Raw genomic sequence first — 17,202 nt, 5'->3', positions numbered from 1 at the left:
ACATCATGGCGGCCGGTTTCAAGTAAGAATGTATATTCAGAAAATGACACGTTTTTCCAAATGTGTTTTATATTTAGCTACGAAATGAATTCATCAGTTTGGCTAGATTAAATCTGATTATCGACTACTGTTAGAAAAATAAGGCACGTTTTTCTTTGTCAAACTGTGAGGAGGGCACTTAGCTGATAGCTGTAACTGTGTTGATACATCTCTTATACATTTGACTACTGAAGACTTCAGCTGTTACATGACAAAAACCAACCTCCCTTCCTGTTCGCAGGAGTTTGTAACTAAATACTCATTTCTGAATATGAACAAGCGGACAAGCAGCATACGTCACTGCTAATAAGTCGATCTATAACTGTTTCAGTCTCTTCAAGCCAATAACTTTTTCCTCTTTCCTTTCCATGTCAACTTTAACACTTGCAGGACTGCTGAGCCTCTGGAGTACCACAGGAGTTTTCTGGTTAGTGATAATAACACAAAACACGTGTCCTCTTTCAGCTCACAGTTGGTATAAGCTTTTTCTGTTGAGTTATGATATGATTTGCTGTTAATTGTTGCTGTCACTGGCAGCTGTCATACATGTTTTTTGTTGAGGATCCCTACTAGTTATTATTGCAGTAACAATTATCCTTCCTGGGTTCCACACTAAAGACAAGACACTCAAATAACAGATAATGGAAAAATCACCATATCAACAAAACAACATGAAATACAAATAACAGAAAATAATAAGTTCTCTCACAATCATGTTACCTAAATAGCAAATGGTTAAATAAAATTATAGTTTGTAAGTCAGCTAATGCTACAAGTGTAACTGTCCAATACTATTAGTGCTCAGTGAAGCATTTCCTAAGGTAGCTAATGATTGATTATATTTGTGGTACTAAGGTCGCACCACAAATATAGTCAAACTCCACATACAGAAAATCATATGTAGCCTAAACTTATTTCTTTATTTTAAATCTAGTGGTACTTTGTTCCAGTGTGACCTAAACATTACACTTATCTTTAAGGCATTGGTTTTATGTAAAGCTAATGGGAAGCATCCCACAAAGGCATGTCTGGTGTCATACTGATGTTTGCTATTGGTGTGTGTTAGCTGTGAATATGTGTAGGTCGTACTACATACTTGAATTGTCTAACTTCAAACTTTCCCCCTTTCCAGAAAGAAAACTGTCGACCTGATGGACGGGATCTGTCAGAATTCAGAGCTACAACACTAAACATAGGTGAAGCACAGTGCTGATGATCATCTCTACTGTAAATTATACATTATTATGTTTTCTTTACACTACAAGTCATCTTTTTCTTTGCCTGGCTGCTCCGTACAGGGTCCATATCAACAGCAGATGGCTCAGCTCTGGTTAAGGTTGGAAACACCACAGTCATCTGTGGGATCAAAGCGGTAAATGATTATGAAATTCAGCAGTTCAGAACTGTATTTTATTTAATGATGAAAAGAAAAGGTCTCACTTTGTTGTGTTTCTTCATATGCAGGAGCTGGCAAACCCTACAGTGGAGGCACCAGGAAAAGGTTACATCGGTGAGTACAGCACGAGAGTACCGAGTGTTGAAGACAACATGTCAATTGACCAATTGAAATTTACGAATTTCCAACAGGAAAACAAGCAAATTTGCACACTTTCATTCACATAAAGTCAGAAATCCAACATGAGTCACTGAATACGATGATGGGAGGCTATATATGGGGCTGATTTTTGAAAGTGATTTTCTGTAGTAAATCTCAGAAAAACTACTCTCTTCTAAGTCTTTTGTGGTCTCTTTTGGATAACTTTAGTATAGATATATCAGGTTCATTTGATTCATGTTGTTTTTCTGACTTTATGTGAATTAAAATGTGCAAATTCACCAGTTTTTCTGTTGGAATTTCCAAGATATCATTGTCCAGGTCACAAAAGCAAAGTTTGAAGGGAATAATCACCATTTTCTATACTATTAGAAAATTATTAGGAAACTATTTGAACAAAAATTATTAAATAGTATCTTCACCTTGTGTGCCTCAGCTTGAGTAAATATCAAAAGTAGTAATATTGGGTAACTTTCCATCCCTACTAGTACCCAATGTAGACCTGCCGCCTCTGTGTTCCTCTCGGTTTCGGCCGGGCCCACCAGGAGAACAAGCACAAGCAGCCAGCCAGTTTATCGCTGATGTAATCGAAAGGTATAACTGACTTCTCCATATTTCCGACTTTTCATTTTACAGCAACATCAAATGTGCTGACTCACCTTATGTCTGCCACTGCCTTAACTGACCTAAGTTTGTTTTTTGTATCAATGTTGTAGCTCTGAATTGATCCATACAGAGGACTTGTGCATTGAGAGAGGAAAGGTAAATACAGACACATGCACATTAACGCTGGTGCAGTTAGATTATTGATAGTTGTGAATATTGGATCCTAATTCTGCTCATTCTCATTGCAGCTCTGCTGGGTGCTGTACTGTGACATCATGTGTCTCGACTACGACGGGAACTTGTTGGATGCTTGTGTCATTGCCCTGCTGGGTGCCTTAAAGAACAGTACGTGCTGTAGTGATGAACTCCACAGTTGCTCCGTAACTGAACAGATTCAAGCTAAAAAACAAATAGTTCTTTCCTTTCAGAGCTCATAAATGACCAGAAACACTGACAAATTATGCCCTGAGGTGTGATTGTATTGTAAACCTTCGGTATTTTTACTGGTTTCATCCAATAAGTGTATCGGTTTTCATTTAGTGAACTCATTCTTTATGGCAATGGCCAGAAAAAGCTTCCATCTCTGTTATGAAAGCTGCTTTTTATCATCACATTCATTTCAAAGTTTCTCTGCTTCACACAGCACAACTACCAGAGGTCACCATCAACACAGAAACGAGTGGACCAGAGGTGAATTTAGAAAAGAGACACGGGCTGCAAATTCACAAACATCCAGTCGGTGCCTCCTTTTGTGTTTTTGATGAGTAAGTGAATCACTCTGTTTGTCTAAACACTTAAAAAAAACACTGTATTCTGTGTTCACAAGTGTGATTTGAACCTTTTGTAATCCTCCCTGCGCAGCTCCATACTGATCGTAGACCCCACAGCCGAGGAGGAGTGTCTATCGACCGCTCAGCTCACTGTGGTGACAGATGAGGAAGGGCGACTCTGCTCTGTACACAAACCAGGTCAGAAACACATTCACCTGTGTCGCCTATGCTCTGTGTTATTCCAGTTTCTCCCTGTTGTCAATTTCTTTTTCTGTAGTTTGTCCAATTTAGATTGATTTAGTTTCTACATCTGTATGCAATTCAGCAATATTTTAAGAGTCTGAAAACATACACAAAAAGTTAAGTCAGAGGTTAATGATCTGTCAGTAACATTTTTGAAAACCAATTTTCAAGCATGAGATATTTTGAAAACCTTTGTAGACTACATGTAGATTCTCACTAGTGCCCTTTTTCTGCTGCTAGTTTTTGTCATATTATAGAGATTAATATGAAAATCAAATTGTTTTCCATTTGCACCTTTTAAAGATAGTGTCATGTAATGAATTTTAATTTTGAGTAGATGTTTTTTCTTTGGTCAGCTGTTTCTACACATTTTCTTTCAATCTGATATGAATGGTGGTCAGTCAGAATCTCAATTAAAGCTGTAGAACCGACAGTTGTTGGTAGGCATATTTTATCAGGTTGAATGCAAAGGAGAAGGAAAACAAGTCATCACCATTAACCTTCCCTCTGCCTTAGGTGGGACGTCACTGTCAGCAGAGAAGCTGCAGGAGTTCATCTGCCGAGCGACAGCACGACAGAAAGAGATCCAGAAACTCATTGACAAAGTTATACACAGTGTGAAGACGGCACAATAAAGAGTCTCAGACAATGCTTTTTTATCTAAAAGCTGTATTTTCCACTGTCAATATATATTCTTTTTTTTAATAACAATAAAACTGCTGACAAAGACCGCTTAAAAAATTATTTCTCAGTGTCCAGAAATGTCTCACACAAACACTCAATTGATGTAAGAATACGCTCATGGCTCCAGAGCTAATTAAAAGGAAAATGCCTTTTCAAAATGTGCTGTACAAAAGCAGGTACACCGTCTTGCATGTTGATCTCGAGTCCTGGGTTGAGCCCTGTGCCCGGAATTGCTAACAAGACGAAAGACTTCCAACAGAATGAGAGGTAGAGAGCTGCCCCCAGGCACTACTCCAAGATCAGATTTGCATTTTCACATGTAATGGTTAGGTGGAGGGTTTGGTGTCAGTAAGCTCAGCTGGGATCCGTGCTTAAAGGGCAGTTTCTACCAGGGTCAACCAAGCGGAGGCAGGAGGATCAGGCAGGCTCATGAGGAATCCTCTGAGAATGTGCATTAATGATCAGTCCACAGGGCCTCCATAGAGAAAAGTCTTTCCTGAAGGGGAACTATTATTGTGGAAGCCTGCTACCTACGAGAACCAATCTTTTTCTGTTTCATCTCAAAAAATATCACTAAGGTTCTTTAAGTGTAGGGCTCCCTGGTATAAAAAAAACCCCATCCTCTATGGTGGACACGGTTTTGGTTCTCCAAAACCTCTGACAACCATTACATACAAATTCGTCAGCTAGAAAAAGACAAACAGAAATGACAAAAACAAAAGTCTTTTTTTTTTGTCTGCAGTCTCCACAACGAGGCAGACAAAGAGCACAGTATGGATCATTCATGTCCTTGTGTAGATGGGGGAACGGTTTTTAGTGTGATATTAGTCTGTCATGACTTTGGGAGAGGCTGCGGCGTGCTTCGCTTCCTCTTACTTCTTGGTTGGCTGGCGGTATGTTGCCGTGGCGCTCCCCCCTGAGGAGCTGCTGCTCCCATAGCCATTTGCTGCTGCTGCATTTGGTGCTGCAAGAATTGCAACTGTCCAGTGCAGAAGGAAAGATTGACAAACATCAGAAGGTCTTTCAGTACATTACCACAAGCAAGATAACACAGGTTATTGTCAGTGGATCTTCTATGTAGGCGGTAGTATGTGTAAGCATCTGCAGCAGGGGTAAAGAGTCAGCAGAGTCCCTCACCGAAACTGGAATCAAACTAAGTTTAATATTTCTAGCAGAGTGCTTTACAGTATGTTGTCGACAGTCTATGAGTGGTATTGGATTAGTGAAGCTAAACTAAAGCCTGGTTCAACATACAAGAGGAGTGTGCAGAGAAACACAGAAGAGTGGTTAATGGGTTGCAGAGGAGAGGGAGAGGAAGGAGGAGAGGTACAGGTTCGGGGCTAGTCGGGGTGTGCTGGGGAGTGAGGCAGGATACAGTCAAGCAGCACCAGTGGCGTTCTGGAGACACAAGAATTATTGGCTGTGACCTTAGCAACAACAGACATGCAGCTTAGCAACCGTGCTTTCTGCTTTGAGTAAGTCAGCAACTTCAACTGGGCAAAAACAAAACAAAAGTATTTTAACACCTTATGATTCATGCTTACAGTGTAGAAGCCTATCATCTGTAATCTGTCATGATGCAGTCAGCAGAGTTTCAACAGTATGTACTCGATCGCTAAGTGCTTTGTAAGAACATGCCTCCCAGTACGACACACTGTTAGTTTTTGCCATGGAAAGTGCGACAAGCTCTCGTGTCTGGGACTGCTGTGTTCTTTGTCAAACAACATATTAACCAAAACATACAACACAAGATGGAGTAAATAGTGTGGGTCTACAACAAAGAAAATAAATTCAATAAGGCAAGTGGTGAAGAAAATAATAAAGATTCAGACTAAAATATGTTTTACCATCTTTTTACCATATTGAAGTGTTTCTATTGTTCAAAGCCCTTAAAATTCAGGCTCTTAGAACTCTAATTTTTATTCTTTGACATTCAAATGTACACTAAATAAAGCTAAATTAAGACAGAGTTGAATCTATTGTATATGTGTATATAGATGTTTAAGTTGCTGTATTACTTGGATCTGTGGCTGATGCTGCTGCTGAAGCCTTGGAGAAGGCAGCGGGGGCCCAGACCCGTCCAGCCCACAGCCCAACTGGGACAGCACTATGGGGGGGAGGAGGGAGGGGGAGGAGGGGAGAGAGAGCCCCAGAGGGAAGATGTGACAGCAAGAGTGAGAGAAGCAGGAGAAGGAATAGAGTAAAGGATAAAGTGAGAAAAAGCACATTCAGGAAAATGGGGGACATTGAGGAGGATTGTTGGGGGGGGGGGGGGGGGGGGGGGGTGTTCAGTGACGCATTAGCACATAAAAGAGAGGAGGAGGAGTGAAAGAAAGAGAGGGAACATTGCAGGTGCCATGATTGAATTGAGCCAGAAAGGTGTGAGTGAGGTGGAAAAGGAAGATAGGAAGACAAGGGGAGAAAGAAATGAGGATGGGGGTAAAAAAAAAGACAATAGATAAAAAGAAAAAAAAGGAGAATGCAGCAGAGATGAGGGGGAAATTGAGACTCTCCTGTCAGTTGTTACATGCTCCAATAACAAGGATAATGGCTAACTTCAGTAAAATGATCATTTTAGTTAAAAACAGCAAGTCCTCTTGTATAGTAATAACAATAATAAATACATTAGTAAAATGTATCTTATTAGTACTAGTTAGTGGCATGATGTCATTTCGTTTTGAAACAGGTTAGGTGACGAAGAGAAATGTTTTACAGAGAGTTGTGTGGGTTTAGTGTGTATTTGGTTGTGTGTGTGTGTGTGTGTGTGTGTGTGTGTGTGTGTGTGTGTGTGTGTGTGTGTGTGTGTGTGTGTGTGTGTGTGCGTGCGTGATCATACCTGCTGCCTGAGGAGACATGAAGCCTCCGACTCCTAGGTTGATGACCGCTGTTTGCTGGTTTCCTAAACTTTGGTCCGTCCCCTGTTCACCCTGCAAAGAAAATCAAAATGAACACAAGACAGTGAGTGACAGTAGGTCTTTACACATTTTGCTTCCCCACAATATCTAACACTTGTATTAAACTGTATTTTGTTCAGCACTTTGAAAGAAAGTTACAAAGTCTTAATAAAGCAAACGCCAGGCACTTGCACAAGTTTCTTGATTGCAACTTAACTTAAGCAGACCAGATATCTTTTAGGACTCAAAAGTATTTCACGAAGCAAAATAATGTTTAAATATTCAAAAGACTATAAAGAAGGATCAGTGATCAACAAAAGACAGACATGGTGAAACCTAAGGGAAAAATAGTGATTTTAAAAGATGTTACTGCTAATTCCCCTCTGAGTGTCCAGAACGGTGATGAGGTGGTTATGATGCTTTTTGGCAGTGGTTACAGCTTTTTCAACAACACCTTCTTGAATAAGTCAGTATCAGCCCAGCACTGCTGGATTCTGGGATTTTCTCCCATTCCTCCTTGCAGATTTTTCTAGCTTGCTCTTGTGGGACAAAGAGTCTCTCGAAAGCTGTGATGTAGTTATTCCACAGACTTTCCGTTGAGACTCAAGCCTGGAGGTTGGTTGGATGACCAAAGCAATTACAAATTATTGCTTTAAAGCCATATTTGTCAGATGCTTTGGCCCTATTTTTAGAGGTGGTTTAATTTTCTGGCCTCGGTTCCACACAGCCCTGGTTTGTGACTTTGGTTCCATGGCCTATTAACACCTCCCTAACCAAGCTAGGTAGCACAGTTTTCTTAACCAACTGCTAGTCTTTGTTATTACATATTTCTCTTTTGTGAACATTATTCAACTAAATCTGTGCAAAACTACTAAATGAAAGAATCATCAAATTAATATACATTTTGTCAGCTCAGTGTTTGCGTGTATGCAAATGTGACTCACCGTCTCCCCCTGCTGTTGAGGGCTGGAGGTGGCTGACTGACTCTGCTGTGGGGAGAACTGAGACAGCTGCGGCTGCTGCAGAGAGTTAAAGATGAGAGGCCCAGTGGGGATCTGGAGATGTCAAACGCGCACACACACACAGATACGCCAACAAACGAAAAAAGTGGAGGAGTAACAGACACAGATATGAGGATGAAGGAAGGGATGCGGATGGAATAGAATGATGCACATGTACGCAAAAAGCAAAAAGAACAGAGGGGAAAAAGGGGAGAATTAACAAAGAAATCAAACAACACAGGGTGACTAAACCATTACCACTTTCAACATATCAAAATTACAAAGGGCTATGAAGGGGATTGGACAAGCAATGATCAACAAGCAGGCTGTTTTTTTAAATTCAGATAATATATTATTACACCTTCTGCCATTATTCCTTGACCTATATCAGGAAAGGTTTTTGCCCTTATGGCACTAGACCAATTTTGATAAATGTGTTAATGAAGAAATATGCAGTGAGGTATAGGAAAACACGTGCGAGTAAAAATTAAGGTGTGCAGTTGATTCACACACAGTTCATTACTATTCCACAAAAGGTGCAGGATCAGGATCAGGATCAGGATCAGGATCAGGATCAGGATCAGGATCAAGATCTGGATCTCTAAACAACATGTACCCGTGCATGCTACTAACAGTAGTTATACCTGCAGTAAGTTCAGTGGTCTCAACCCCGCACTGCTGTTCAGGCCAAAAGGACTCCCTAGAACACACAACAGAGTTACATTCACCAGATAGCAAAGTACAGACTGTGCTTTAAATGGCTGATTATGTCATAGGATGCTAGTCATAGGTCAGGGGTCCTGTAGCTTATAGGGATTAATTATCATGCAAAAGAATATTAAGGTTTCATCTGAAGGGTAATCTCCATGCTCACTACTTCACCCTAATGTCATATAGCTTGTCTTAACTGCTCATATGTAATTATACTAGTAATACATAAGCAGGCACTGAAATCTCTTACCAGTCTGTGTTGCGGACTGCATGGTGGGCATCAGGCCTCCAGGTGGCAGGATTCCACTCAAGTTAAGGCCTGGACCCAGCATGGGGTTAGAGCCACTCATCAAAGTCTGAGGACTGCTACACAGACAACATATGATGGTCATGAAAAGTGACAGCGTGGCATCATTCTGCTCTGATAACATGAAGCGGAGCCATCAAAGATAGTTCAATATTTTCTTACCAGACGGAGCTGACAACATTGATGAAATTGAGCCCTGCGGGGTTGGCCATGACCTGTGACGAGGTGGTTCCCGTGGTGATAGATGTACCCATGGTGGGCAGGGGAATGGTCATTACGGGTAGGGGTTGGCTTAGAGCCAGTTGCTGCTGGGCGAAAGGCGTGAGGAGGGTGGGCTGCGACTGGCTTTGAACCATGGGAGGGTCTGACAGGGTCGGGGTCACCGAGAGAGGAGCGCTGAGAGAGTCAGCAGGGTGTGGGGTCGAGCATGGCGTGTTGGTGGGTGTGGGGGTGGATGGCTTGGGGGTCCCCGATCCTTAATGGGGAAAAAGGGTCAAAACAGACAAAACTATTTAAGATGGCACAGAGTACTTTTTATAAGGTGATGCCAATAAAGCTTTGTAAAATTACATTATAATGACTGAGTTTATACTATTTTACACTCATTCTGTACATTAAATCCTTTACTTGTTGCTAAATTCATGTTAAAGGCTCCTGGGTTTAATGGAAGTTAATCTTCCTGAACAGCTGAAGATTTACATTTTAATTATGAAGCTGTCAAAACTTCATCCTATTTTTTGAAAATTTATACAACAGATGGTTTTAGTTAGAGTGCATAATACTACAGAGAAAATAGGTTATGGTAATGCAATGCTCTTTGTTCTTGTCAAGTTCCACAAACGTCCCTGTAGTTTTGTGCTTTTTTTTGGGCTCCTCGATATTTCTTAAGACCTGGACCCTTGTCAAAGTCATTTTTCATCAGATGTCAAAAACATTCAAGATCTGGAAAAGTGAATTGTCTCGAGAGGTGCTGATGGAAGACATGCCAATACTTCTCATTCTCACAACTGTGCCCGATGAAAGCAAGCAATCAAACACTTAGTCAGACTCGGCTGTACTCACTCTGTGTGGAGCCCATTGGAGAGAGGGAAGCAGGTGACAGCAAGCCAACCTGGCCCAGCTCCATGGAGTGCTTTCTGTTCAGAGACTGGCTTTTGGCTGGAGGGGGCGTAGGACACTTGAGTAGACCACTGGTTTGGGAACTATATGGATTACCTGATGAAAAAAAGAGGGGAGCCTTTTCACAAACCACAAAAGGGAATATTAAACAGATCTGGGTCGACGCTGGTGAGGAGGCAGTTTTACACTGAGCCCGTTGTGTGCAATATCACTTTATGGCCCTAAAACTTCGTATCTTCATAAATTTGTCTGAGTAAATGAACATTTCATGTTCCACAGCTGAAACTACAAAAAATACATGATATATTGTTTGCCTCTGGCCTTGATCCTTATCTTAACCAGGGGTATTGCAGGATCAACCCTTCCAAAACTGACCCGAGTATCCCCCTGCAGTCTTTGCCATGAAAGGCAAACTGTAACTCTGACATGTCTGTGCTGCTTTTTTTTTTAATTAATCAAATTATGACGTTTGATGCAGTCCAGAAGTGTTTTATGTTGCCATGTAAGGTTTGATGGTTCCACCTTTTCCAAACAACCTGTCATGTCTACTTTGGTTTGAAAATTTCTATGATTTCCAGAATTCCCTTCAACAAACCGCAGGAGAAAGGATGTGAATTTGATCCTATATTTGGGAGGGTAAAAAGAGTACCGTAAATAGTAACTGGGGAGATTTTTCCAACTGAGGAAAAGTCACAAATTAGGCTTTCTACTACTTTCCACTTCTTTCTGAAGCCATTTTCTACCACACTGCTTATGCTTTCAATGGTGGTGTAAAGCCACTACAAGTTTGCACTTTATCATTCTTAAAAGGTACCTGAGGAGCTGCTGCCTGATCCTGAAGGCAGTTTAATGGGAGGGGGGCGGTGTTTCACCCCTTTTCCCAATACAGACGTCTGGACCAGTGGAGAAATACCATCACCCTGCAGAAAACATTTTAAGCAGTCGGTTAGCCACAGTGCATCACACTCACTGTCATCACTGTCATCACTGTAACACAAAACTAATCTTCTCAACAATGCTGAGTGCAAATCACAGGAGCAAAGTCAATCTTAAACTAAGAGTGCTCATTAGCCTTCTGATTTTTAGGATGGTACATTTATTAAGGAAATTCTAATCTGTGTTTCATCAACAACAACAAAAAAATCATGTCAGAAAAGGTAAGATGAAGCTGAACATTAGTCATGTTATTTTTAATGCCTTCTTTAAGATGCCACTTTCTTTCAACTTCTATACAAAAATTAAAATAAATTCCACAAAACCTCAAACTTTGCATTCACCCAAGCAAAGCTGCCCTTACCTCATCTTTGCTGGGAGAGGGAGGCCCCTGTCCCACGTTGCCTGAGTTATGGGACATCTTGACCTGACACTTCACATCTCTTTCATACACTCCTTTGTACTGATCAAGAAACCTATAAAACAGACAACCCATAATGTATACCACGCTCTCCAACAGCCCATCCCTAAAATTGTTTTTCCGAAAATCATTAGCCTCCAAACTAAAGCAAACAAAGGTGACTTACCGGTCTGCATCTATCTTTGAACCTATAAGAAACCTGTGAATGAAATTAAAGAGACTTCAGAGTGGAGTTTTATAGTCAGTCATGTTTACTGAATTGATCTAAGAGGCTGTCCTTACGGGGGATGTATGAGCTTTAGATCTGTGCTCTCCTCCTCTGCCTTTGATTCTTTAGCACAGTAGATCTTCCCGTACACCAGCGGGTCTCCCATCGATTGGAAGATAGACACCTTGGTCCTCTGGGCTTGACCCCCGACCTCACACTCAAACGTGTAGTCATCTACAACTTCCTGTGTGTAAAAAGTGGACAAAAAACATCTGACTGAAGGACATTTGTATGACATGCAGAATACATTTCAATTTGTTGCCAAAATGCAGAAGAGGCCAGCTATGAAGTCTCATCATGGTTCAGTGGTGACTGAACACATCAAAAATGTTGGAATTTGTGTTTCTGGCTTGGTTTTGATGGATATTCTTCACTTTACCCAACATTTAAGAAAATATATCAAGACAGGGTGAGAAAAGGCAGAAGAGGCGCAAGCAAGGGAAGGGGTAGCCGCAGAGAGACGGTATGATTTTTTATATAATACGTAGTCATAAACGCTAATGTTCAGTTTGGTAACTGGTTTCACAATATTGGCTAAGTCTATCACCACCTGTTTTAGGGCCCAGCACCCAGAAAATATGACTCTACGTCTCATTGACTTTCATGAGGGATGAAGTATGCTGGACATACGTGGAAAATAGTCCAGCACCATTTATGGAAAGAAACAATCTGTCTGCAGTCCAGTATGTTTTCCCCCCCAGAAATGCAGAAGCATGTGTGAAATTCAGAACCGTTCCACATTTGACGGCAGCTTTGTGGCTGAGCATGATAGTATTTGCAGCTGACCATCAAAAAGGAATCTGTATAAGTTGGTTTAACCACTTGGAAAATATATTTTCTGTGCAAAACCAAGAGGCTGTGTAGTAATTTTGGACAATGCTGGAGACTGAAACAACATAAAAACAATGTACATTTATACATAAATATAGTCGCTATTTCTAACAGCCAACAGCCATTATTGATCTGTACCCTCAAAGTGTGTTAATGCTGCTGTCACACTTACCTCAGCAGGCCAGATCACAGTAGTGGGCTGGGAGTCCTCCAGCTGCAAGGATCTCTCAACCACAGCATACTTTTCCACCTAGAACAACACATAAGCAAATCCATCTGGTTTGTTATGCCCTACATTATAAGTGCCAGACTATGACTTTAGTGCTTTTTAAGTGGTGTTGGCTCAAGCATTTAAATGACAGTGTTATAGAGTAATACGGCACTACTTACATCAATTTCCTTCGGTACACTTAGTTGGCAGTTGCTCTGCTTCCACATGTCAACACACTGCAAGCGACGACAGCAGAAAAGCAGGGAGGTAAGCAGCAGAGAAAAACAGAGGTATGAGCAAAAATGACAGACAAAAATGGCACTATGACAGCCTGCATTGATCTACGCTGTAGTCGGATAATAGATTTTTCTCAACAGTGCATAGTAAACAGGTGGGTGGACACATACTGTAGGTAAACAATTTTCATTGTGTGGGATCAACCAAATGTTGACTACTTACGTTTCCAACCTTGGAGATCTTAAGGTCTATGACAGGAACAGGTTTCCTCTCCTTTCTCCTCTGTAGGTAGTCGTAGAGTCGTAACTGCGGTGGCATGGGCAAGTGGGACAGCTCTTGCTGCCTGTTCAGTGCAGCTCGAGAGTGTCTCTTGAAACACCTACGATACATGTAAACAAGCAGTGTGTGTCTTTAAAAAGGCCAATACTTGATTAAGAGACTTTCTCTTTTCATAATCACAGAGCTTTCATTCTCAGCTCTTTCACTAAAACGAAAACATTCATAAAAAAGCATTTATTTCCTGGCACAACTGAATTCAAAGCGACTTTACTCCAACCTTGGTGAGTGTTAGTATGTGTGTGTGTGTGTGTGTCCAGTACCGTTTCATGGAGCGAGTGTTCATTTTCTGCTTGTTGTAAAGCAGGCGGTTGGCTGTGCAGGTGACAGAAATGGAGGGATCCAGGCACAGGGGTTCGGCCGTTGCCAAAATCAACTGACTCTCCAGTTGTAATTTGTCATCCTAAAGCAGAGAAAAAAGACTGATCTAGAAAACATCTGTGCAATGTGCTAATTCTAAAAGGACTCAAGCCACAGAGGAGGACTGCCAACTATGATGAAGTAATTGTCATTAGCTAAGGCAACAGCATCAACATAACTTGTGCTATTGTTGATTTCCTATGGCTGAATTGCTAATACCAAATACCTGAGATTGCTTCAAGTACTCTGTTACAGAGCTTGGAAAAAAAGAACGCATTTGCAGGCATGACTGAGTTTATCCAGGTAAGTGTTTCATAGCATTAGTGCTGACACCTTACCTGTGTCCACTTGTGGTGGTCACTGGTCAAGGCATGGACATCACAGATCAAAGTCTGCAGAACAAAAAACAGATTAAAAAACAAGCATTTATAAGTTGAAGGTTAAATGTCGGTTAATCACTAATTCCAGTTTAAAATCATACTTGCTCAAATAGTATCTGCATATTTGTTTTACAGTTTATTTTGGCCTATGTGAGAGAGCTTTTCTACACATTCAGTTGGTTTACCTGCATGGTTGGCCGCAGCAGGATGTGTCTGCTCTGATAGGTGGGCATCTTAGTATTACCAGACTGCCTGTAGTCTCGCACCTCTACTATTACACATCCGCAGTGGAAGATGTTCACCTGAGACACAATGCACAAGTCACATGTCAACCCACAGATGGATACAAAAAGGGATATTACAAGGCAAATACCATTAAGAAACTACTCTAGGATATGGATAATATAGTCCTGTTTAACACATCTGAAGCCTTTGAGTATAGGATACTTTTAGTTTAATCTGTCACACCACATAATATTTTTTGTACGCATGTTGGTATGTACATTTGTATATGTGCAGATGAGCATACACACCTGTGATTTCTCCAACAGATCTACCAGAATAGGAGGCAACTCCTCAGCATCCAGGTACTCCAGCAGTTCTCCTTCTTCATATGGCAGACGGATGGTTTCAGAATCTAGTAAACAAGACAAATATGTATGTCACATATTGGTAACAAATGTGTTACACAGATCAGAAAAACATAACTGGGACGACTGAACAGACTTAAGTAACTTTTTTATTGACTTCTCTTACCGGACCCATTTTTGCCCCTGAGCATTAAAGAATAGCCTTCATTCCCAGGGTACAGGTTGACCACCAAACATGACACAGACTCCTGAGACACCAGCTTCTCCAGTAGATTCACATTTCTTCTCAAATTCTTCAGAAAGGCAACAAAAAACCACACATATAAGAGACAAATCCCTCATATTAGCAACAAATCTCATACAGTTTTGACTTAACCCATTATATAGGAGAAAGTATATAGTTTTGCTTTCAATTCACATACTTTGAGTTACAGTTTTTACTAGTACTAGTACAGTAATTGCACGCTTTTAAATGCTTTAAAAAATAAAAAATAACAAGGACTGACATTGTTTTGTCATTATAAAATAAAATATGTCACACATTTTCAAATGTACAAATATGTGCACCTGGAGTGCCCCTGTGGCTGAATTGTTACAGCACAAACCACATAACTTAACAATGAATTATTTGGTTACTATGTCCAGGTACATTAATAACCAAGTTTAATAATAAATCTGACAGCACAATACCAAATACATCCAGACGATTTAGTTTGCCTACTTTAGTTTGTAAAAAACAAACTATGCAAAAATAATCCATTACTACAACTTCTTACCTTGATAAACTTTAAATGTATTCAATGTAATTACTGACCTGTGTATGTTATAAGTCTGTAATGACAGTTAGATCACATTTATCCCCACTCCTTCACTATTGATTGGAATGAACAAAGTTTCCATGCATAGCCATAATTATCAAGTTATAACTGAGAGTAAAGTTGCATGATACAAACCTTTAACTCTGGCTCTTTCTCACATTCCTCTATGTACAGCTCATAGAGTTTCTGATACAAACTCTTCCTCCCGCCTGAAGATATCCTTCTTTTGGCCGGTCGTTGTCGAGCACTTTCAACAATGTACTGAATAAGAGATAACACACTGTATTAAGGAATGCTGTGATATATGGTTCCTGACTAATATGATCAGTGCCTAGTGCATGCAGTGATACACCTGACAAAACACTATTCCTTTCTCTTTCCACAAGCCTACAAGACCAACATAATGGCTTTTACCTCGGCTCGATCCAATGCATATTCCAAAACTTGTTGCTGAGGGGAGTAATGAAGAATAAAATGAAACACAGATCAGTCACAGTAGAAGTGGAAAACATCTGTGCCAGTTCTGGTGATTGTAATGCAATATTTTTTTTTATTTGGTATAAAACATCACTGGATGTCCACTGAATGGTTATGCAGAAAATAAATGAAACCTGAAAGATATTAAACTTACCATTGTGGTCCACCGCCAGATGCAAGGCGAGTGACGGTAGACGATGCTGTCCTTTCTGCCCCACACTGTCACCTTCCTAACGTGACCATTCACACCCTGCACAGCAACACAGCAGACGTATTGCAAGCAGCATGGTCAAATAATACGCAGAGGGCAGTTAAATGAACACAGATACACTCGGTGTGGGTGCCAGGTTGTTAACACAGCACTGATGCCAAATAGCCTGGCTTGTACTCAATTAGATGCCACACACACACACACACACACACACACACACACACACACACACACAGCTAAGAAGAGCGACGAGCGAAACTGTATCATCAAAGTTGTTTCATCCTTCGGGTTATATTTCGAATAGTTCAACAAAGTGAATACATGCACTATTTGTCTCAGAGTGGATACAACTGCTTAGCTATGGTTAGTGAACTCTGGTGACTGTAAGCTCAGGGCAAGAGAGTGGCTGAATAGCAACAAGCTCGTTGACGCCTGACCGCTGAGGCTAACATGGCTAACGTTAGCATGCTAGCCCGTTCCTGGGCAAGCTGCAAGTTACCAGGCTACGCTAATGATGTCACGTCGCCTGGGAAACGAACCGATAAAGCGATGTCAATCTCAACGAGCAGGATGGACTTGCCTTGTGGATTGCATAGCGGTCGACTGTAGCTCCGATGCAAGAAAACGAAATGAAATTGTGTCTTCATTGAAAAAAAGTCGGAGCGGCAGCCATTTTCTTCCAGTGTGACAACAACAGCTAAACTTCCGGTTTGGGCAGCGTTGGGGGCGGAGCCACATTCAAGCGTCTGTATTACAACTGATGTTGCTGATAAATGCTCGATCAATAGGGACAGACGTGCTGGCTCCATGGATGTAGTACAAGATCTCATTATACATCCATGGTTGGCCCCTTTGCACAAGGAGAATGTGCACATTTATTAAGTGTGCGCATGTATTTTGCTGAGTAATTGCCTGTTTGCAACTGCCTCTGAATTGATGCAGCTGGTTTCTCCAGATCCCCTCAAGACATACAGAGATATCCTACATAAACAGCCTAACATTTATTGCCAACCAGGGTTATTATAGTTCTGACATTTTCATGACTTTTAATTTTTTTTTAAATTTCTTCCAATTTTTAAATTTTTTTAAATTTCAGTTTAGTTTCAGTTAATTTAACAAGTGATTCAGTATTTTTATTTTTTATTTTATTCTTATTTTGAGGAATTGACTAGTTTTAGTTTAGTTTTTATTTGCAGTTGC

The 17,202-nt window shown here is 40.7% G+C and overlaps 2 protein-coding genes across 3 annotated transcripts; one reads left to right on the top strand and one right to left on the bottom strand.

Moving 5' to 3' along the window:
- The first annotated feature begins 5 nt into the window (after positions 1-5).
- exosc8 (exosome component 8) lies at positions 6-3,871 on the top strand. Its single transcript, XM_062433169.1, has 11 exons — positions 6-22; positions 430-466; positions 1,172-1,235; positions 1,338-1,411; positions 1,504-1,549; positions 2,083-2,188; positions 2,311-2,356; positions 2,449-2,545; positions 2,844-2,964; positions 3,062-3,168; positions 3,730-3,871. Exons 1-11 carry the CDS (start codon positions 6-8, stop codon positions 3,846-3,848), a joined length of 834 nt encoding a protein of 277 aa, XP_062289153.1. The 3' UTR covers positions 3,849-3,871.
- Positions 3,872-4,717: 846 nt separating this feature from the next.
- supt20 (SPT20 homolog, SAGA complex component) lies at positions 4,718-16,703 on the bottom strand. 2 transcript variants are annotated; one of them, XM_062433164.1, is made up of 24 exons: positions 16,583-16,703; positions 15,946-16,041; positions 15,729-15,764; positions 15,450-15,575; positions 14,663-14,789; positions 14,440-14,543; positions 14,092-14,208; positions 13,865-13,918; positions 13,430-13,569; positions 13,053-13,209; positions 12,773-12,829; positions 12,555-12,632; positions 11,566-11,735; positions 11,450-11,482; positions 11,227-11,338; positions 10,744-10,849; positions 9,873-10,025; positions 8,973-9,285; positions 8,754-8,869; positions 8,437-8,492; positions 7,736-7,846; positions 6,734-6,824; positions 5,916-6,004; positions 4,718-4,876 (listed from the first exon to the last, which is right to left on the bottom strand). In XM_062433164.1, exons 2-24 carry the CDS (start codon positions 15,946-15,948, stop codon positions 4,730-4,732), a joined length of 2,496 nt encoding a protein of 831 aa, XP_062289148.1. In that variant the 5' UTR covers positions 15,949-16,041; positions 16,583-16,703; the 3' UTR covers positions 4,718-4,729. The 2 variants fall into 2 exon arrangements, with proteins under 2 accessions (XP_062289148.1, XP_062289149.1); XM_062433165.1 differs by lacking the exons at positions 5,916-6,004; positions 16,583-16,703.
- Positions 16,704-17,202: the final 499 nt, after the last annotated feature.

This window comes from Scomber scombrus, chromosome 14 (genome assembly GCF_963691925.1).
Source record: "Scomber scombrus chromosome 14, fScoSco1.1, whole genome shotgun sequence".
Taxonomy (NCBI): Eukaryota; Metazoa; Chordata; class Actinopteri; order Scombriformes; family Scombridae; genus Scomber; species Scomber scombrus.
This window is presented reverse-complemented; position numbering and strand designations above follow the sequence as displayed.